The sequence below is a fragment of the Procambarus clarkii genome, chromosome 17 (assembly GCF_040958095.1).
Source record: "Procambarus clarkii isolate CNS0578487 chromosome 17, FALCON_Pclarkii_2.0, whole genome shotgun sequence".
Classification (NCBI taxonomy): domain Eukaryota; kingdom Metazoa; phylum Arthropoda; class Malacostraca; order Decapoda; family Cambaridae; genus Procambarus; species Procambarus clarkii.
Window position 1 is genome coordinate 46,325,743 of NC_091166.1, and position 24,035 is coordinate 46,349,777.

The window sequence follows — 24,035 nt, forward strand, 5'->3', positions numbered from 1 at the left end:
GACTAGATGGCTCAACTGCCTCTATGCGTGAAGTGGAAGGAGCCACCACCCCCAGAGATGGCCGAGCCACATCTCGAGTTAAACCCTGCCCTAACTCCAAAACCCTCCAACATTTCGCAGGAAGAACAGAGGGCAGATGAATTACACCTTAGGGAAAAGGAAGAGGAGTGGATGGAGCCATGGTGGAGTTCACCAACACCTCCAATTCCAGGTCTCTAAACACAAGATGGGCTAGCTTCTGGGCATCCAACTGGGCACACAACCTAGTTCGATGAAGGCAGGTGAAATAAACCCGCAAAACGAAAGCTGCTTGTCACGATCCTCAAGGGGGGTCAGACAGAAGAACCACTGGGGAAGAGCAAACCCCCACAGGATTCAGTCATAGGTGTCTTTGACCTAGCTGGCAGAATGAACGAGTGCCACCTCATAGCACAGACAACAAACAGCCCTCAAGTTCACACTAGGAAAAAACGGGTTCAGAGGGTATCCATAGGCCACAATAAACCAGTAGGGGATTCCTAGGGCCTGAAGGACAAACCAAACAGGACACCCAGACACTGGAGATGCTCGCTGTATGCAAAATAGTAACCCATACATACGAGACCCATATGAGGCTGTTCCTATTTATATCCATCCATCCATAATATATATTGGACCATAAGCAGGAGTTCCTATTTATATCAACATAAACAGAAGTTATCTTATATTGGCCTAAACGAGGCAGCTCCTATTTACCGTATATCAATATAATAATTCATTATGTTGGGACAAGCAGCCAGTAGGATAGGGATAGGATAGGGGTCTAACAAGTAGTACAAGTAGTAGTAGTAGTAGTAGTAAAAGTACAACCTGGATAAGGGGTCTAACAAGTAGTTAAACCCCTATCCAGGTCCCTAGGGTTGAATTACTGACCCCCTCCCCAGTAGCTGACTAATTCCTGGGCACCTATTTACTGCTAGGTGGACAGGGGTATGAGGTGATAGGAAACACGCCTAACCATTTCTATGCCACCCGGGATTCGAATCCCAGAATTCTCGATTGTGAGTGAAGAACGAACCCGACTGTACTACCAGGACCACATATGTAAGAGCTGCTTCATATGGGCCCATTCAAGGCAACTCCTATTTATATACAGTCCATCATCCTCCTGTTTTGGTGGTACTTTAATTAACGATGAGGACCATAGTATATATAGCGACGTACAACGAAATTAGAAAAGTAGAAATCTGAACTATTGAGTTGGACAAACCGGAAAACTTTTTTTTTTTACTTGTGTTACTTTGACAAACTAATCTAACCTATCCTAACCTCCATAGGCCTAATACACTATCTGAGGCCTAATATAGTACATTGTGTGCTATACTAGGCCTGGGAATATTTAAGTTTGTGTTTTAGATTCATTTATCTTAAAAGAGTTACTTACTAGTCAGTATACCATTATCTAAAAGCTAAGAATTTGTGAATTCTGACTACTGACAATCGAAACAAAAGTTACTATCTAAACCAGAGGATGGGTTGTTATACCTGTATACAGTATAGTAAATATAAATAGGGGTTGCCTCAAATAGGCCGGTTGGACCATGCGCGGTATCTATTATATTAAAAAAGGAGTTGTGTTGGCCCCCGAGGCAGCTCCTATTTTTATATACATATACTGTATAAACAATCTGCCTCATATAGGCCAATAAGCCTTATGGAGTTCCCTTATTTTGTTTAAATTATTCGTTGACCTGGTATACTTCATTACAACCACACACAGTTAAGAAAACCATATGAACATTATTGAGGTTGGGGTGTATGTGTGTGTGTGGGAGGAGGGGGGGATGCCCACGATGCTTTGTACCTTCTCACAAGGTGCCTGGCTTTGCCCAGACTGACCTATTTCCTAAGGTGTGCTCCCTCCTTCGACAGCCCAAAATTAACAGAATATGACTCGCTCCTAAGGTCAATAACCGTGAAAGTGTTAAACCTCTCCCTGCAAGATGACCAATAGGACCGAGCAACGCTCCCAGTTAGACTTGGGTATAGATATTCGCAAGGCGACACAGTTAGCATTGCCGGCATTCTTATCCTCGACCAGTACTACAGGTGAATTAGTTAAAGAAATACTACCAGAATACCTAAGAGACACCATTGGGATTCATGATCCCAAATTCGCGGAAGGAGCCGGTCAGTGGGACACACTTGCCAACTCTCACCCTCGACCGACTTTTCCAAATGACTGCAAACAGGCCAAATGGGATGGCCTGTTTGCCTGATGGCCCAAATACACCGAACACCGGTGTATTTGCGGCCATGCACGGGCAGACCAATACGGCAGCCATGGTCTCATCTGTCGTAAGACACAGGAAAAGATTGGCAGACATGAAGCAGTCAATTACATCATTAAGAGAAGTTTGGCTACAGTTGGGTGTCCAGCACAAAGGGAACCTCAGTTGTGCAGACCTGACAACAGCCAAAAACGCCCAGATGGAATCACCCTGCAGCCATGTAGGGAAGGTAAACAGGTCGTATGGGATTACACGTGTGCATCTACATTGGCTGATACCTATCTACGTTACAGATCAGCGGAGGGAGGTGGGGCAGCCACCTTCAGGGAGACCCAGAAAACCAACAAGTACAAAGACCTAGAACGTTGTTACAGGTTCGTGCCGATAGGCTCTGAGACTCTGGGCACCTGGGGTAAATGTGCACTTAAGTTTTTAAAGGAGGTGGGCGAGGAACTCATTGGAAAAACTAGAGACCCACGAGCGGCCAGTTTCCTGTTCCAGCGCCTCAGTGTCGCTGTTCAGAGGGGAAATGGGTGCTATATCCTGGGTACGCACCCAACCTCCGAGGAGCTGGACGAGGTCTTCGAACGCTGATTGTTATATTGTTATGTGTGTGTGTTCTCTGTAAACTGAAAAAATAATAGGGGTGGTAGGAAAAGAAAAGATAAAAGTGTTCTGTGAGAATTCACAAGGTCTTCTCTGAATGCTCTTTGTTTTCTTCTTCGAGGATGTGGGTCCCTGCAATTGCACCAGAGGTGGTACCCCTATTATATATACATGTTATACTTAGTACCCAGAACGCAGTACTTGGCGTACTATGCAAGGCCCGATTTGCCTAATAAGCCAAGTTTTCCTGAATTCGATATATATATTTTTCAATTTTTTTTATGAAATGATAAAGCTATCCATTTCATTATGTATGTTATTTTTTTTATTTTGAGTTAAGACTAAGGTAGATATATGACCGAACCTAACCTACCCTACCTAACCTATCTTAACCTAGCCTAAACTAACACAACTAAGTCAATAATTAATGCTCTTAATATAATATAATAATAACAATTAAAATAAACCAATTGGAAACAAATTGTTGAAAATCACTCGGCCTATTAGGCAAATCGGGCCTTGCATAGTAGGCTAAGAAGTGCGTTCTGGCTACTAGGTACGATATACTGTATATATATACTGTACACACACACACACACATTTAATGTTAATAAATGCCATGTTATGGAATGTGGAATAGGAGAACATAGACCCCACACAACCTATATATTATGTGAGAAATCTTTAAAGAATTCTGATAAAGAAAGAGATCTAGGGGTGGTTCTAGATAGAAAACTATCACCTGAGGACCACATAAAGAATATTGTGCGAGGAGCCTATGCCACGCTTTCTAACTTCAGAATTGCTTTTAAATACATGGATGGCGATGTACTAAAGAAATTGTTCACATCTTTTGTTAGGCCAAAGCTAGAATATGCAGCGGTTGTGTGGTGCCCATATCTTAAGAAGCACATCAACAAACTGGAAAAGGTGCAAAGACATGCTACTAAGTGGCTCCCAGAACTGAAGGGCAAGAGCTACGAGGAGAGGTTAGAGGCATTAAATATGCCAAAACTAGAAGACAGATATGAAAAAGAGGTGATATGATCACTACATACAAAATAGTAACAGGAATTGATAAAATCGATAGGAAAGATTTCCTGAGACCTGGAACTTTAAGAACAAGAGGTCATAGATTTAAACTAGCTAAACACAGATGCCGAAGAAATATAAGAAAATTCACTTTCGCAAACAGAGTGGTAGACGGTTGGAACAAGTTAGGCGAGAAGGTGGTGGAGGCCAAGACCGTCAGTAGTTTCAAAGTGTTATATGACAAAGAGTGCTGGGAAGATTGGACACCACGAGTGTAGCTCTCATCCTGTAACTACACTTAGGTAATTACACACACACACTGTCTCCACTCGATCATCCGGACTATATGGGAAGGACCCCCAGCCGGATTATCACATTTTTCGGATAATGGTACTTTTTCACCTACGAGTCCAAAAGTGACCATTTCCAACTATTTTTATACTACAAACAACATAATTTGAATTGCCTTGCCACATATAATTATTAAATATTCAACTAGAAACCTCAACTTACCTTCTTGGTGTTCGTCTTCTTGATTGATGCCACACATCTTGGCGTTAAGAATTCTTAACAATTTACGTAACCTATACTAACACAACACTAAAATTAACATTTAAAATTACTGTACAGTTCATTAAGGAAAGTTAGTTTTGACTGCCAGCTGCTGAAGCCTCACTTGTTGAAGGAACTTGGCTTGCCTGTGGCGCCTCACTTGTTGAAAGCATTTGGCTGCATGTGACGCCTCAATGGTTTAACAACACGTAACTTGTCTTTAATTGCTAGGACAACCTTCTTCCTCTTAACACCTCCAGAACGATTGATGCTGCTACCAGACATAGTAACTTTGAACATTTTTGGCCAAGACTATGAAAATAAAAAAGTTATTTAAAAAAATATTTCACTAATGGCGCAGCACTGTGGTATAACACGAGGGACGGGAGCACATGGGGTGACCAATGTTAGACGGGTCCACTTGGGGCAGCTATAGCACGTTACGTAGGCCGCCAGGAGGAAAAAACTCACAATAAGTATTTTTGAAGGAAACTTCAGCCTGTACACATTGCTTTTAGGAAACTTATTTATTTGCCCTATAAGCCCTATTAGAGTTAATCATACATTAATGAAACCGACATTTAAGTGGTTTTAACAGGAACCTTAAAACTTCAGTAACACTTAGATACCTGCTTTTCCAGCAAGCCAGAAGGAAAAAAAATAGCCCAGCAAAGCCACCCTCAACAGCCTATAAACAGTACATAATTACTAATTCGCGACAACATGGCAATAAGAAATACAATACACAATACTGTACTACAATGAGAAATATTGACAGAACAACTGTGGACATCTTCAAGAGAAAATTAGATCATTTTCTTCAAGGAGTGCCGGACCAACCGGGCTGTGGTGGATATGTGGGCCTGCGGGCCGCTCCAAGCAACAGCCTAGTGGACCAAACTCTCACAAGTCAAGCCTGGCCTCGGGCCGGGCTTGGGGAGTAGAAGAACTCCCAGAACCCCATCAACCAGGTAAGCAACTCCAAGTGCTTGGATGTATTTTAACACTTGGTGGGAATGTGGGCAAAAAGGTGGCATCATAGCAAAAGGTTAAATCAATTGAATTTCATTATGCATTGAAGTGCTTCATAATTATATTTGCTTAACACTTTGATAATTACTTAAACTGCTGTAAATGGACCTGCACAAATTCTAAAGGTCATAAATAACAAAAATAACTATCTGTAATATATTTTATTATTTTATCTTTGTTCAAGAAATACACATAACTGATGTGTTATTCAATAACTTCACATAATAACGTGCACATTAAATATCAACATTTTTAACATTAAATCTATACGACTCCTCCATGTAACTACTAAAACAATTAAATACTGTACAGCATAATGAAAATGTAAGTCACATTTTTTAATACATAATCAATGTAAAAGCATTTAAGCGATCATATGAATATCATTCAATACACGAACTGGTTTAGCCAGTCAGTAGACCCTAGCCATTCAGAAGAACCTAGCCACTCAGTAGAACCCTAGCCAAAACATTCAAGTAACTTTGCAATTTAGTAGGAACCTAGGAAATACTATAGGTAGCATTGGCTACAAGACATGAAACAGACAAGTAGCAAAGCCAGTTAATTATTTAACTAACTACACAACAACATGGACACTGTTTCATCACACGCAGAGCATGTCAAGTGCGTCTCCTACACATCTAACACAGTATGAATATCTGGCTCTGGCAATGCCTTTAAACAAAATGTAAGTGCCAAGTGACTTACTGTATTACAGCATCTGACAAACACTTGTAAGAATAAATAAGTGGAGGTAGTAATAAAATTATTATGTATGCTTAATACAGTATAGGAAGAATCATAAATACAAAAATTACTAAGAAGCAGGTACAGTAATATCCATAAAATACTTGTAGATTAAAACATCAGCTGGTTAAAGTGAGCAAATATTAACAATTACGTAAACAAACAACAGTGTGCAAGCAGACTATATAGGAGGTAACGTCTCAACTTGTAAGGACCTCATAAAATCTAGATTTGCTGATGCACTTACAGATAAAAACATTATCTTCAATAAAATCTACTCTCAACTAGATTTATCTTAACGAATAAAATGAACTATATATATATATATATTGAAGGACTGAGTATGAATTATTGTACCACATATCCAAAGTTCCAACAAATCTACCTGGAATTCTGCCATCATAGCTACTTACATCTTGATACTACTGGAATCATGCAGTTCATTTGAAAACTAAAATAACCATTACAACCCCATTTGAAATCTGTTATGATTACATTCTTCACTGGTTATTGCACTTACTTTAGCTAAAGAGTTTCTTCACATCTTCAAAAATTTCTTCAGGAGATCGCGAAGCATCAATTGTGCGTACAAGGTCCAATGCCTCGTAGTGGTTAATGATGGGCATTGTGGCATTCATATAGGTGTCAAAGCGCTTTTTTAAGGACTCGATGTTGTCGTCGGTACGCCCTGAACCAGCTGCTCCCCTATCAAGACAACGCTGGGTACACACCTGAAAGATATCAGCAAGATGGTTAACCTAGTAAATAATTCAACATAATTATCTAATACAGTTGTAATACAAAGCATATTACTGAATATCCTTCGGTTCGTTCTCGACTCACAATAAGGAATTCCCAATTCAAATCACAAGTGGGACAGAAATGGTTTGACACGCTTCCTTTCACCTAATGCCTCTGTTCGCCTAGCAGTAAATAGGTACCCTGGGAGTTAGACAACTGGTGTGGGGGGGGTTGTATCCTAGGGAGGGTCAGTACTGCAGTTTAACCTTGGGAGACCTCAATACAAGCCTAAAATTACACACAGTATATTATAAACACATAAACACACACACACACACACACACAGAGGCTGTCTGTCCCCTCCAAAATGAACTATGTATTATTAACCCGTGTGTTGCTCAGGGCTAATTAGCATTTGTCACCCACAGGCGCATACAAAAAAAAAAAAATCTTCTAAACCTGTTAATTTGTGTAAAAATAATAAAAAAAATCTTAAGTGGCATATATTGCCCGCTATAGGGCAGGAAAGTCTGGCAAAAAACAGGCGCTGACTCAGTGTGCGTCCTAGGCGGTCTGTTGCTCCCAGCTGTCAGGCAGGAGAGCCCACAAAGAGATAATTACCTAATTATTTCAATGTCTCTGATTTTTTTTGTAGTTTTTTGCTGTAATATTATTCAATAGTGTGTAGTGTGATATATTTATATAATAAAATGAGTGAATCATCGCTGTACTCAAAATTATGGTGTGCATATTGTTGAATCAATTATGTTCATCAAACAGTGAACAAATACTTTGTCAGTTATTACACTATATACACAGGTTATATATAAGTATCTGCATGTTTTGTTCACCATAACGAACCACTAAGTTGGTATTATGAGTCAAAAAGCAACGAGGAGTGACCACCACACACCAGCCAGCCACTCGCTGCCACTCACTCCCTCAACTCCTCACTCGCCCACATTCTCCTCACATCATAGTGTATTTGCTTTTTTTCACTATATACAGACGTTATATATATGTATTCACATTCGTGTTCACCATAACAAACCACTAAGTTGGTATGCTGACTGGCAGTGGCAGTGGCAGCCTGCCACTGGCTGCCACTTCCTCCCTCCCTCAACTCACCTGACTTGCCCACATCCTCCTCCCACAATACTGTTTTTGCTTTTATTCACTATATAGACATTATATATAAATATCTACATGTTTTGTTCACCACAACTGTACAACTAAGCTGATATAGTTAGTTCAGGCACTAAGAGACGTCGCTAAACACAGTCAGGTGGCGGCTGCCTCCCTCACACATTCAAGGTCAGACGCACTAAAATTTCACCCCCAACAATACTGTTTGTGGTGTTATTACCCTATATACAGACGTTATATATAAGTAACAACATGAACACATGTTGTGTTCACCATAACTGTTCAACTAAGCCGGTATAATGCCCAAAGAGCATAGTGGCCACCCCTACCAACATGTTGTGTTCACCATAACTGTTCAACTAAGCCGGTATAATGCCCAAAGAGCATAGTGGCCACCCCTACCAACATAACAAATCATGTAGATGTTGCCACCCCATCACCAAAATGGCTTCTCCCCCACAGTCCTTTTGCTGTTATTACATTATATATACACGTTATATACAAGTATTTACATTCATGTTCACCATATATATAAGTATCTGCAGGTTTTGTTCACCATAGTGAACAACTAAGCTGGTATAGTGAGTCCAGACAGTAAAGGGTGGTCACACAGTCAGCAGACAACACTACCTCCCTCCCCACCAAGATTACTCCTCCCACTACAGTGCTAATTATCACAACAATCCTGCTATTATCAGAATCCTGGTCATTTTTATCACAGTCAGGGGTCTTCTGTAATATCATCGCTAAATAATAGCACGAACATATATATTATGGCATTTTTAGGCGATGCTGTGGTCACAAGCTGAACAGCAGTGCTGTGAGTTCATGCTGCGTGCGTCAGGCTTGGTGGCTCACTCAATACTGAGGCACTCGGGAATTTGGCCCACAATTTTTAACAAAATGGCGTCTGTTTTACAAGAGCCTGATGAAAATGAGGTGAACCCCGCGTAACCGCGGGCCGTTTAAATCTTGCGTAGTACTCCAATACATCATATGATGGGATGCGCATTTTATAGCAAGTCACTCATCATATGATGGGTTACGCAACTTAAGGGTTAATATTATATGCATTCCACAGAAATCACTCTTAATAACATGATATATCAATGAACAAATCCACAAGGGCCTTGATGAGGGTTTGAACTTACGTGCTGGGTGTTCCCAGACACGCTCTAGTCAACTGTACCACGCCAAGTCAAAATGAACATGGTTGACCATGTGGTGGTACAGTTGACTAGAGCGCGTCTGGGAACATCCAGCGCATAGGTTTGAACCCTTGTCAAGACCCTTGTGGATTTGTTCATTATATGTACTACTATTGTTCATTATTTTACATGTATGCATCCATCAAATACTGTATTGGACAGGCACTGAATTTGAGAGATACCAGTACAGTAGTTTATAATAACTACAAACAACTTTTTTTCTATTCTGTACTTACTTCCAAAGGGCAATTGAAGAAAAGTACAAATTTAAGATTGACTTTATCTCCCATCTGCTTATTCCAACCTTCTAGATTGTTGTGGTTGCGTGGAAAACCATCGATTAAGAAGTCATTACTTTCACAATTCTGAAAAAAAGATATAGGAAACAATTTATAAACATAAAATACTCTCATCAATACAAAGATGATGCTAAACAATCTTTCCTCACCTTAACTTTAGCAATATAGGAACTGCTTCAAATTATATGCAGTAATCCTTTCATCTATCTTGAGGAAGAATGGGAAGGCAGATAAAAGCTTTTTTGCCCCACGATGAGTAACCTGTTTACTGTGATACTGTAGTTGGATTCGTATGATTTACTTACTAATTTGTGGCAACAGATTAATCCCAAGTGTCTAGAAAAATAACTTATAAATCCTGTAACATTCAATCAGACACCTAACCTAAACAACAGGATGTTTGGATCTGGCAGGTGGTGGTGGGCTGAGTTGAGAAAAACAAATCCCACACAATGTGGTAACAAAAGTCCATCAAGAATACCTTCCCATAAATTCATTTGTATGAATTTATTTACACAATATATAATGACATTGCATTCAAATTATACTGCACAGTACTGCATGTGCAATCATACATATTAAGAGTCATTTTACAACCTTAGTGTGACAATTTAGTAAATGGTGTAAATATTTCTTTAGTCCTTGTTCATCACCGTCACCATTATGAGTACAGTGCAACCTTAATTCCGCTATCCTCACTCTGGCTAAACTCTTGGTTGCATTGCACACATTTTGGTTTGAACTTACACACCAGATTCATCAAACTATTGTATGGAAAAGGAGGTTTCCACCATTTGCTGAGGATGCGGGCCACAGTCCGTCAACTAATTATGCACTTATTGACACCACCTGGCTCCAGAATCTGTACACCAGTTGATTGACAGTTGAGAGGCAGGACCAAAGAGCCAAAGCACAACTAGGTGAGTATCACCCACCATCAGTACCTCTGATACAGCCTTGGCCATCCATCACCACCTCCTCTTGGATATAATAAGTTTGGAATAAAATATATACAATGGACACCTCTTTCATATTTCCTCTCTCTTTGGCATATCACTAGTTGAAGGCCTGGCCGAGACAATCAAAATGCTCGAGAAAACAGTGCAGAAGGATGTTGCCGAGATTGTGCGATAAATCCAAGGTGTGGCTGGGACTCGCTGAGCAAAAACAGAGCCAAGAAATCCAATGTTGAATGTAATGAAATGTCTCCTCTTGTGGGTTTCCTCTATTTCCCAGAGCTAACCATCTGGAGTTCTAACCTAAGTACCATATCAGGCTCCATCAAATCAAGTGCTTTCTGAACACAAAAACCAAAATCTTCCCCCCCCCTCCCCCCCCAATAAAAGCATAGGGAAGTGGCGATTCAAGAACACATTACTGAAGGAAAACCCACCAGAAAGGTAATATGCACCAAAATAAACATTTGGATAACTTTTCCAGCTCTAATTTGAACTATGTAAACACTTGTTGTCTAGTAAAAACAAGAGAGTTAGCTCTACTCCCTTGCCACCAGATGACAGCCTTGATGAACTGAGGGCCACAGGCAGCTACTGCAGTCATTCACACACTGTCCAAGCAAGTGTCCTCGAACACCATGGAAGAAGGGGAAAGAGGGGATATGGAGAAACAAACAAATGCTCAAAGCACACACAGCCGGTCATCATGTAAAACAATATAGTGAATAACAACAAATGCAAGTTAATGATGTCAAGCCACTAGGGAAGATAAGAACTGACAACTGTCATGGCCTTGAAGATGACAAAATAAGTGTATGGAGCAACACTTGGCTGATGGAACTTAATGTGAGTAAATGCCACATTATGGAATGTGGAATAGAAGAAAATAGGCCACACTCAACATACAAATTATGTAAAAAGGCTTTAAAGAAATCTGACAAGAGATATCTAGTGTGGGTCCTGCATAGTAAACCGTCACCCGAGAACCACATAATGTTAACTCCATTCTGCGAGGAGCCTAGAGGGAGCCGGTCGGCCGAGCGGACAGCACGCTGGACTTGTGATCCTGTGGTCCTGGGTTCGATCCCAGGCGCCGGCGAGAAACAATGGGCAGAGTTTCTTTCACCCTATGCCCCTGTTACCTAGCAGTAAAATAGGTACCTGGGTGTTAGTCAGCTGTCACGGGCTGCTTCCTGGGGGGTGGAGGCCTTGTCGAGGACCGGGCCGCGGGGTCACTAAAAGCCCCGAAATCATCTCAAGATAACCAAGATAGCCTATGCCAAGGATTCCAATGGTTCTATGGTGCCTATATCTCAAGAAGTACATCAATAAACTGGAAAAGTTGCAAAGACATACAACTAAATTGAGAAAAAAGAATTCTTGAAACCTTCATCTTCAAGAAGAAGAGGTCAGAGACTCGAGGAAACAAAGCTGCCAAAAACCATTACATCGTTCATTCTTGCAAACAGTTTCAGATGGCTGGAACAAGTTAATGAGGTGGTAGTGGATGCCAAAACCCTCAATAGTTTCAATGCATTGTACAACAGTACTGGGAAGACAGGACACCACAAGCATAGCTCTCATCCTGTAATTACTCTTATAGAGTTATAGTACAGGACAGAGTCTAAGGGATGGCTAATACTTAGTTGAAAAGTCAGTGTCCACAGAGCTGGGAGGAATCATGGAGGAACAGAGCATTGGCATAACTGGTGTGTGAATGGCCGGGGTGTTGTCCGAGGCCCGGGGTATTGTCCGAGGCCCACATTAAGGGATGGACGAAGGGGTGCAGACAGAACCAATGTTGAAGCAACCAATGCCCCCAAGTGCGGGTCCCTATAGCCAAAACGGGGCAGCCCCGGGGCATTCGAATGGGCAACCAACCGGTTGCAGCAAACTAAATCTAGCATGTAATGTGCGAGCCGCTTGACTCCTAAACTCAGCCGTAGCAGTATGGGTAAATTGGAGTACAAGTAGAGAACAAGTCTCATAAGACTCTAGGTCAAAGGTGTCGTCGACCCAACAAGCAGCATGATGGAGGCAAAACAGGTGATCGTAACCCTGAGACAGGGGCAACGAGCAACCTTCAAACTCGCACAAAGCGAGATGGGATTCATCCATTGCAGTCAACAAAGTCCCGACGGGGTTTTCCAGGGCCCACAGGGGATTGTTTCCCTATGGAAAGCCCAGGCGCTGGACTGTCAAATATATTATCCACTTGTATCCCCGTAATATATCTGGGCAAACTGGCCCCCTGTGAAGTGAGCCACCCCGGAGGCCCAGAGGAGGACTGCCCTATTGTATCTATATAGCACCTAAAATAAAGACTGTGGCAGCCTCCCAATGGGCAAAAAAGTAAATTAAAAAATGAAAGAGAACACCAAGGAAGCACCACAACCCAGGGTACTAGTCACGACCACTGCGATTATGCAAGGTAGGCAGCACAACGCACCTCAACCAGTAAACAACTCCCCCCTACCCAGAGACAAATGAAAGTACATCATCAGTGTACTAGTAGAATTTCCAGACCCCTCATGCCTATGAGACAGGAATATATAAATCATATATAAATCAATGTATTTAAAAATTGCTATCAATTTTTTTTAAATTGCTTTGTTAGTTATATTAACAAAGTTAGGTCTTTCCCTTAAAACCCAAATCACTATGACAAAGTCACTGAGGCATTAGAAGAAAAACAGAATGCTGATGTGATATACACGGACTTCGCAAAGGCTTTCGATAAATGTGACCATGGTGTGATAGCACACGAAATGAAGTCAATGGGATTAACCGGTAAAGTAGGACGCTGGATACTCAGTTTTCTGTCAAACAGGACTCAGCGAGTAACTGTCAACCATATAAAATCTAGTCCAAGCGCAGTAAAAAGCTCTGTACCTCAGGGTACAGTCCTTGCACCGCTGCTTTTCCTTATTCTCATATCAGATATAGACAAAAATACAAGTCATAGTTTCGTATCATCCTTTGCAGATGACACAAAAATCAGTATGAAAATTACCTCAGCTGAAGACATTGAAAAACTTCAAGCTGATATTAATAAAGTTTTCAACTGGGCATCAGAAAATAACATGATGTTTAACAGTGATAAATTCCAAGTACTCAGGTACGGTAAAAATGAGGACCTTAAACATAATACAGGGTACAAAACACAATCAAATATGCCCATAGTAGGATAACAGCATGTAAAGGATTTGGGAATAATGATGTCTGACAACCAAACATTTAGGGAGCATAACCAAGCGAATATTGCATCAGCCAGAAAAATGATCGGATGGATTACGAGAACTTTCAAATCCAGGGATTCCATCACAATGGTTGTACTCTTCAAGTCACTTGTGTTGTCCCGTCTCGAGTACTGCTCAGTACTCCCTTCCCCCTTGAGAGCAGGAGAGATTGCTGAAATAGAGGGAATACAGAGAACATATACGGCACGCATAGACGCAATAAAGCGCCTAAATTATTGGGATCGTCTTAAAGCCCTCCAAATGTACTCACTAGAAAGAAGACAAGAGAGATATCAAATAATACACACGTGGAAGATACTGGAAGGCCAGGTACCAAATCTACACAGTAAAATAACAACATACTGGAGTGAACAATATGGAAGAAAATGCAGAATAGAACCAGTGAAGAGCAGGGGTGCCATAGGCACAATTAGAGAACACTGTATAGGCATCAGAGGTCCGCAGTTGTTCAATACCCTCCTAGCGAGCATAAGAAACATTGCCGGAACAACCGTGGACATCTTCAAGAGGAAACTAGATTGTTTCCTCCAAGGAGTGCCGGACCAACCGGGCTGTGGTGGGTATGTAGGCCTGCAGGGCGTTCCAAGCAACAGCCTAGTGGACCAAACTCTCATAAGTCAAGCCTGGCCTCGGGCCGGGCTTGGGGAGTAGAAGAACTCCCAGAACCCCCATCAACCAGGTATATGGGGTCCACCCTCATTCCAGTTAGCTAACTTTTACCTGCAGCGTCCAAAATAAACATTCAGATTTACAGTACTGTATTCAAGTTTATCATTCAGCAGAAATCATAGTACTGTACTGTAATGTAATAGCTCAGTAATTAGGATTCCATTAACCCAAATTTCAAAGCAATCTGAATGGATTAACACAAGTTTTTGACCCATTTTGACGAGAAACCAGAAAAAATTCAAGATAGCGTTTTACGGTACTTCTCAATTCGAATAGAAATTCAAGCTACTGTGGTTTCTCTGAAATAAGAAACCTGAAAAAATTCAATTTGTTCATTTGGACATTTTAGGTACTGTGTGTGTGTGTGTGTGTGTGTGTGTGTGTGTGTGTGTGTGTGTGTGTGTGTGTGTGTGTGTGTGTGTGTGTGTGTGTGTGTGTGTGTGTGTGTGTGTGTGTGTGTGTGTGTGTGTGTGTGTGTGTGTGTGTGTGTGTGTGTGTGTGTGTGTGTGTGTGTGTGTGTGTGTGTGTGTGTGTGTGTGTGTGTGTGTGTGTGTGTGTGTGTGTGTGTGTGTGTGTGTGTGTGTGTGTGTGTGTGTGTGTGTGTGTGTGTGTGTGTGTGTGTGTGTGTGTGTGTGTGTGTGTGTGTGTGTGTGTGTGTGTGTGTGTGTGTGTGTGTGTGTGTGTGTGTGTGTGTGTGTGTGTGTGTGTGTGTGTGTGTGTGTGTGTGTGTGTGTGTGTGTGTGTGTGTGTGTGTGTGTGTGTGTGTGTGTGTGTGTGTGTGTGTGTGTGTGTGTGTGTGTGTGTGTGTGTGTGTGTGTGTGTGTGTGTGTGTGTGTGTGTGTGTGTGTGTGTGTGTGTGTGTGTGTGTGTGTGTGTGTGTGTGTGTGTGTGTGTGTGTGTGTGTGTGTGTGTGTGTGTGTGTGTGTGTGTGTGTGTGTGTGTGTGTGTGTGTGTGTGTGTGTGTGTGTGTGTGTGTGTGTGTGTGTGTGTGTATATATATATATATATATATATATATATATATATATATATATATATATACAGTATATATATACTGTAGTACAAAAAAAAGTAAAAGTCTGCTAAATCAAATGTTTGGCTATTCAAGTTAAGAAGTCAAGCACTTGACTAATTCATTCTAGTTTCTAGTTTGGCACACATTTAATAACACAGATTTTTATTTGAGTTGAGAAGTCGAACACTAACTTAAATATATTACTTTCTCATTTGGTACATCTTTTTAACCCAAATTCCTATCTGGGTTAGGTCAAAATGGGTCAGACTCGAGTGTAAATTCATTCCGATTCATCAGGGATTCAGGTTACTGGAATCCGAATTACAGAGCTCTTACAGTACTGTAAACAACATTCAGAAATCCAAAATACAGTACTGTGTGGACATTTCCTACTACAGTATCTGTATCCTAAAAGTGCTCAATGCAATCCATTCAGTACCTTCATAGCACGCTCAAGCAGAGAGCATGTAATTTCAACAGGAACAATGGTACCATTCTTGATATGGCCGGCAATCATCTCTCCAAACTCACTACCTGGCTTGGCCCGCTCTTCCCGAAGCAGATCTCCAGCCGAGAGGTGAACATAACCAAATTCCTGCAACATACACAAACTAAAATTATAAATAAGAACAGGAGCACCGTACATATAAGTATATATATATAAATGCATAAAGCAGAAATGCATACAAAAGAGAATGTATATGAATATACAGTATTCTTAAATTCCTGTACAGTACTGTACTTGAAATCCTTAAAACTTACTAAAATGAAATAAAGCCTCCTAAAATTACTCAGCCCTTTAGCTGCTAACAATGCTTTAAAGTATATTTCAGTACAGGTATTTATTTACACACTATACTTGTATTAAAACAGCAAGGTAGTGCCAATGAGTAAACTATGTATTGCCACTTTTGAAATCTGGAAACCACCAAGGACATGTCTGCACTTATAATGCTGTAACTCCCAAGATAAATATACATTACATCCCTCTCACTTGATTACTTTATTTAAAGAGTAATGAATTTCAGTGGGGAAGGGGTGTGACTGAGCGAGTGTATGGTCGGGAGGGGGGGGGGGGGGGGTACTGATAGGCAACTAGTCCATCAGGAAGCCCGCCTCCCCCACCCTCGATGGTGAGGATCAAAGATACTGTTATCTTGAGATGATTTCAAGGATGCTTAGCGTCCCTGCGGCCCGGTCCTCGACCAGGCCTCCTTTTTGTTACACATCTCCAGGAAGCAGCCCGTAGCAACTGTCTAACTCCCAGGTGCCTATTTACTGTTAGGTTAACAGGAGCATCAGGGTGAAAGAAACTCTGCCCATTTATTTCCACCTCCACTGGGGATCGAACCCGGAACCTTGGGCCTACGAATCCCAGGCACTGTCCAATCAGGCGTCAGGTCCCCTACAGCAATTGGGCACTCACAAGTACATAATCAGTATAGTAATTGTGTACAGTAATTTGTTTCATATAGTACAGTATTGTTAATCTATACCTATAAGAGAATGTCTGTGTCTGTCAGTCCAAACTTTGAGGCCAGATGCTTAGAGCTAGCATCACCCAATTTTGCAAGGGGTCTGGGGCCCGAGATGGAAATAGGTTGGTTGGGGTAGGCCTAAGTTAAGTGGCTTAAGAAATATAGCCTGTAACCCAACACCCTGAAATGATTTTTGCGACGTCTGAAATGGAAACGGGATGAAATCGGGGTCGTATTGTTCGTAGTCTGTTGAAGTTACGCCCGCCATTTATTCATGCATTTTCATGATTTACTTTATATATAAAAAAGTAAAAGGGGGTTGGCACAACCTAACCACACGTGCTGAGGTCGGCCTTCTCAGCCTCAGGTGAGCTGTGGTGGCCTACTCTTAACAAGTCCATTGTCCATATGATTACCATTTGTATACCAAGAGAGATACCCTTCTCCAGAAGACTTGTTTCATACTCCTGGATTCTAGCGTAGCAATACTGGGCTTCCCGTGGAACCATTCCCTACAGATCCTGGAAATCCTCTGCGGGTTCAGTGGTCCAGTGGATTTCCCCAACGAACCTGCTCTTGCCTTGTGCGAACTTGAGGGTACTCGCCTAGTTGTACTTGGGGGTGTTAGACTTTGGCTCTTTGGTCCCACCTCTCAACTGTGCTTTGTCTGCGCCACATGCTAAGGCTCATTCTTTCTGCCTCTACCACCGCCATGCTGCCTGCTGGGTCGGTGACACCTTCAACCCTGAGTCATGTGGGACTAGTTCTCTGCACGTAACTCTCCTTACAAACCCTCCTGACAATGTTCTGGATTTTCAGGCAGTGACTATATTGTGCTTGAAATTTTCTGTTTTCCAGCTGTCTGGGATGTCTAGGTTGGATACCCAGGAACCGCCCCAGTTGATTTTTAACCCTTAGACCGCGTAATACATACATACATGATTTGACAAAATAATTTAACAAGTTTTTAAAACTTGCACAAACACTTTCCAAATTTTTTTGCATAATCAACTACGCAAATGCTCCATCTTTGTCTAAATGATCACAGCGTAACTTGAAAAACAAAAGAATGAAAATTAATGTTAAAATTGAATATTGAGAACTTCAGATTTTCATTTCTGAATAAAAAATATGAACTATCACCAATTGTTCATTTAATGTTATAATTCTCTCAGAATAGAATATGATCTTCATTTTCATCAAATTAGAATATAGGTTTTCAGTATACAGTAGTTTACTGTAAAAAGAGAAACGTTAATAGTGTATTTGAAATATGCAGCAAATTTAGACCCCAAAAAATTATAACTCCAATTGTATAAAATATATAAAAAATCCATTCTGAAGGGATTGTAGAACAGACAGCTAAGCACACTATGTTAAAATAGTGAGAATCGGTCAACAAATGGAATTTTAGAAGCCACTCAAAGTTGAAACTCTAGTTTCAGAGATAATTGAAGTTGAAGTTATCTACAATGAATAAAGCTAGTTTTATTTTGGTAGTTTAATTGTATGCTTTAATAAACATTGTTTGGCATTTGTACTCAAATATGTGAAAGTTGTAGGTCAATGTGTTGAAATGAAGTCAAAATAACCCAAAAAAACAGAAAATACTGTATAGGAATAATTATAATAATTATAATGATTTAGGGTATACTTTATATAAGTGAAAAAGCCCCAACATGGTCCCTAATCATCAAAACAACCTAAAGACACAAAGAAAAATAGTTTGAAATTTGAGAAAAAATCAGCCAAAAAAAAAAATTAAAAGTCCCAAGTTTTGTGAGTTGTGACTGATTTATTTGTTGACCAATTTCATTCTATCTTCACATAGTTATGGAAACATAAGCATTATCCAGGATGTAAAGGTTACAACAAAATCAGATAATAAACAAAGAATAAAAAAAAAGTCTTAAAAGAAATCCCCTAAAAAAAATAATTTTGGGACATTGATGAAAGTAACATATACTAACATTGGACAACGTATTTATATGATATATAACAAAATAGATCATATTAACAGTTATTCATTATTATTTGTGTTATATGTATTACTCAGCAATGATATAAAGGCACCATGGGGGGTAGAAATAGCCTAAGCTACTCTATCCCTTTGAGATGTATTTATTGCTTATCTCAATAAACATACTTGAACTTGAAACTTGAAAGGCACCAACTGCATATCCACTTTGTGGACACTTCATACTACTATTGTTGTTCTTTGAGCGTCGGACAGGGTGCTTGCATCTCTCTATTACTGCATAATCCTTCAGTTCCAGTAATTAGGAGCCGTTCTCCTTATCAACAAAACGTTCTTACTTTTAAAAAAATTTGTCAAAAATCCATTTCTGAAAATATTTTGATGAAAGTTTCATGACACTGAAGTAAAAAAAAGTTGGAGATTTGTTTAAAATTTTAAAGTTATTCTTACATAATTCGAATATTTTTCGCTACCAGGCCCCCAATGTGCGGTAATGTGGGAGGTCTAAGGATTAAGGGCTCTGATTTGGAGGTGTTAATTAATTCAACCATAGTTCCATCTTCACCTCTTTCTTCTCTGTCAGGTGTGGTATGCCCTTCCTCTGGTCCGCCTCTGCTGCTTCCAGCTCCAAAGCCATCTAAGGGTTTTAGGGGTCTGAGGGTGGGGGGGTTAGGGAACCACAAGGGATTCGCTCCAAAAAAATAAAAAAACAATTCAGTACCTGAAAATGCAATTACAGTACAGTACTATAAATTCTATTAACCAACTGTACCTTAACAATTTTTTCACATTGCGTTCCCTTTCCTGCTCCAGGGCCACCAAGTACAAAAACAATGTTGTATTTGTCTGACATGACGGCAGTATGTATCCAACGCAAGGCTCTCTTCAACATACACCTGAAATTTGTGTTCAAGTTAATGCTACACATTTTTTCTATAGAACAACTTAAAACCTTTCACATATTTTGCTTCTGTAAATCCTTGGCAGCCATAGCCACAGCCTTAAATACAGTACACTAAAGATATACAATATCTCAAGCATGCCTACCTTGTCAAAATACTTGCCCAGTTGTACAGTAATCATATAGAACATATTCCTTTATTTCAAACAATTCAATGCCAATAAATAATTCATCTGGTACCATAACAACGAAGTCATTGGCATTTTACAATAAATATATTTGTTGAAATATTTAGAAATTTAAATTAAGAACGTTAAACCGCTAGAACACCATAGTACTTCAAAATTGATGGAATTAACTTAAATATAAACGTTCTAAAGTCAATTCTCATAGCACGATTGCTTCTCAGATTATTGGTCTTCACTTTGTTTTTTCTTGCAGTGTTGAAAAGGTAAGTTGACAAACACCTTCAGGGGATACCTGATGAACCAGGTTGTGGCTCTCATGCCAGGCTGCGAGCAGCCACATCAAACAGCCTGGTTGATCAGACCACCAACCAGGAGGCCTGGTCACAGACTGGGCTGCGGGGGACACTGATCCTCGGAGTCACTGACAGTAAACAACAAATTATCAAATGGTAGATATACTGAATACTTAAAGGCATGGAAAATACTCAAAAATATCATACAATTGTATTAATATTTTGACCCGAGCTGTGATAAATACTCCTGGCATTCATCAACATTATGTCATAATTGAAGCCAGAACCAAACTAATACTTTTTTGTTGCATGAAATATATTCAAAATTATGGAATCTGTATGGAAAAAAGAGAGAACCAAAATATATATACTGTACAGTATATACAGTTCAGATCTCTATGTTGGCCCAGGTAAGCGCTATGATCATCAAATAATGACTAGATCAGGAGTTGAAATTCGTCAAATTCTAAATTATTGTGCAGCCACCCACCACTGCTGGGACAAATATGAAATGCATTAATTTTTATTTTTAAAACATTTCACTAAACTTGTACATACTGTGCTATAACTTATACAAACAAGTTTATGTATGCATGTTTGAGGCATTCAAATATACTGCGAGAGCACGCTGACCAACCATGAGCTTTCCTTGTACTGTATGTGGTCTGACTCTCGTTACTCATGCAATGTCATTCTCCAACATCTCTCAAAGCTACTAGAAGTAAATGGTATCAATGGTCCATCCCATGGAGATGGGAAGGAACTGGGACAGATCAACCAGCCAACCCAAGGTGGACAAGCCACCAAACTTTCCATTCCCCTCACTCACAAACCCAATCCTCTTCCAGAATTTCAATTCCCACATTCCTCCCTTCCCTCATTCCTACCTTCCTTCACTATCACTTCAAAACGATCTAAATAGGGTTTTAAAATGGTCAAAAGATTGGCAGATGCAGTTTAATGTTGACAAATGTAAGGTTTTGAGGCTAGGTAATGACGAGATTGTTACAAAATATGAGCTAGATGGTGTTGAGATTGCCAAGTCAGATTGCAAAAGGGATCTAGGAGTTATGATCAATAAGAATTCAAAACCAAAAAATCAATGCATAAATGTTCGTAATAAGGCAAATAGGACACTGGGATCCTGGAGGATCCTGGAGGATCCTGGAGGAATCCAAATCCTACTCAGCGCATGCCATACATTTGGAACCTTTGATAAAGAAAGATCTAGGGGTGGTTTTTGGATTGTATACTACCAAAGGACCACATAGAGGACATTGTGTGAGGAGCATATGCTACACATGTGCCACAGCTAGGAGGCAGAAGAAAAAGATATGATTATCACATGCAAAATAATAACAGAAATTGACAGAATTTACAGAGGAAGACTTGAAACCTGTACTTTCAAGAATATAATCATAGATTCAAGCTAAGGAAAACCCAAGAAAAATGCCCAAAAAATATTACAAAGTCCTCAATTGTAAACATAGTGGTAGACAGTTGAAACAAGTGAGAAGAAAGTGAATGCCAAAACCATCAGTAGTGTGAAAGCGTTGTATGACAGTACTGTACTGGGGAAGGCACACCACATACATAGCTCTCATGCTGTAACTACACTTAGAGAATTACAAACACACAGGTTTCCTATCCCCGATAAAATGAATTATTATTTGTTATAAGAAAAATCTGGCAAATTTGATTATTAGTAGCCAAAAAAAAAAGGGGCAATAACTGATAAATCCAAATCAGATCTGGAACTATACTGATGCATAATTTTGGAGACTGCAGTTAAAATTTGATGCGATATTGTCACAAACAAATGAGCAGATGATGATTAGGCTACTATAGCGACAGTACATTTAAATAGCAAATATGCCATTATACAGCAACCTGTCCTCTTACAAAAAGCGTCGCATTTCGATCGAATGCGTTACATAAGGCCAAAAATCGTCGTACGTACTAGAAAATGGAAGCGACTCACAAAAGTGACGTACTGTCCCGTTTTCTGTTTTAGGTCCTCTAGTAGGTTAGGAGAGGACATTTCAATTTGACCATTTTCTTGACACTGGGAAACTTTAGGAGGATGGGTAGTATACAGAGGGCTGTTAAACATCCTGATTTTTTGTGATTTTTTTATTTAAATAGCAAGCCTCCAAAAAGCTAACAAGTAGAAAGTTAACCTGAAGTAGTCTCAAGTCTGTGAGGTAGTTTTGTGCTGCAGTTATTACTATAAAACGAGTACATTCAAGATTGATGCTTACATTTATCATGGCACACTTACACATGGTAATGAGTGACCACAGTGTATTGATATTTGAGTATCTGGTAGAGGTAGGGATAACCTATCCGAGGATGGGATTGGAAGGGAAAATACTAAATTACCAAAGAGGAAAGAATGACTAGATGAGGAACTTCCTAATGGGAATATCATGGGAAACAGAACTCAGAAGACTGTACAGGATATGATGGACAATGTCACCCAGAAGTGCCAGGAAGCCGCAGACAGATTTATCCCGGCCCAAAAGGAGAAAAATGAAAAGCAACAGAAGAATCCATGGTTCAACCAGGAATGTAAGGTAGCGAAGCAATTGAGTACAAGAACATGGAGAAACTAGAGGAATAATAGAACACCAGAGAGCAGGGAGAGATACCAGAGGGCCAGGAGTGAGTACCTCAGAGTGAGGAGAGAAGCCGAGACAGTATGAAAATGACACTGCTCTACAGCCACATCAGGAGGAAAACAGTAGTGAAGTAACAAGTGATGAAACTGAGAAAAGTGAACATAGAGAAGTGATACACAGAGAATGACAAGGTGTGTGAAGAAACTCAAGATCTTCCAGGAGGTTTTCACAATAGAACAAGAAGCCCCTGCACTAGATGAGATGGAGGCAAACCTAGCAACCTTGGAGGATTTTGACCTCACCAGTGATGAGGTCAAAAGGAGTCTGTTGGAGCTAAACATGACAAAGGCTGTTGGGCCTGACAATCTCACCGTGGATACTAAAAGAAGGTGCAGAAGCACTAAGTGTGCCCCTCTCTATGGTGTATAACAGGTCACTGGAAACAGGAGACCTATCAGAAAACTGGAAGACAGCTAATGTCCCAATACACAAAAAGGGAGACAGGCAAGAGGCACTGAACTACAGGCCAGTTTCCCTAACTTGTATACCATGCAAGGTGATGGAGAAGATCACAAAGAAAAGGCTCGTAGAGCATCTGGAGGGAAATAGCTTTGTAACACCAACCAGCATGGGTTGAGAGGTGGTAAATCATGCTCACAGGTTTGATAGAATTCAATGACCAAGCAACAAAAATTAGGAAAGAAAGAGAAGGGTGGGCAGACTGCATTTTTTTGGACTGTCAGAAAGCTTTTGACATAATACCCTATAAAAGGCTGCTACAAAAGTTGGAGCAACAGGCAGGAGTGAAAGTAAGGTGCTCCAATGGATAAGGGAGTATCTAAACAACAGGAAACAATGAGTAATTGTGAGAGGGAAAACATCAGGGTGGCGAGATGTCACCAGCGGAGTCCCACAGGGCTCTGTACTTGGACCCATCCTGTTTCTAATTCTGTATATGTAAACAATCTTCCAGAGTGTATAGACTTGGTCCTCTCAATGTTTGCTGATGATGCAAAAATTATGAGAAGAATCAAGACAGATGA

At 40.3% G+C, this 24,035-nt stretch overlaps 1 protein-coding gene across 7 annotated transcripts in view; it reads right to left on the reverse strand.

The window, feature by feature from the left end:
• Positions 1-5,638: 5,638 nt before the first annotated feature.
• Cmpk (cytidine/uridine monophosphate kinase Dak1) overlaps positions 5,639-24,035 on the reverse strand; it is a 28,232-nt gene continuing 9,835 nt past the window's right edge. For 5 of the 7 annotated variants that reach the window (XM_069325934.1, XM_069325937.1, XM_069325938.1 and 2 more), the window contains exons 2-5: positions 19,762-19,885; positions 15,973-16,128; positions 9,571-9,699; positions 5,639-6,970 (exon numbers count right to left, since the gene is read on the reverse strand). In XM_069325934.1, coding sequence (XP_069182035.1) covers positions 6,761-6,970; positions 9,571-9,699; positions 15,973-16,128; positions 19,762-19,881 — 615 coding nt within the window. In that variant the 5' untranslated portion in view covers positions 19,882-19,885 and the 3' untranslated portion in view covers positions 5,639-6,760. Of the gene's footprint in view, positions 6,971-9,570; positions 9,700-15,972; positions 16,129-19,761; positions 19,886-20,357; positions 20,500-24,035 lie in introns of those variants that run through there. The other 2 variants (XM_069325933.1, XM_069325936.1) reach the window with 2 other exon arrangements.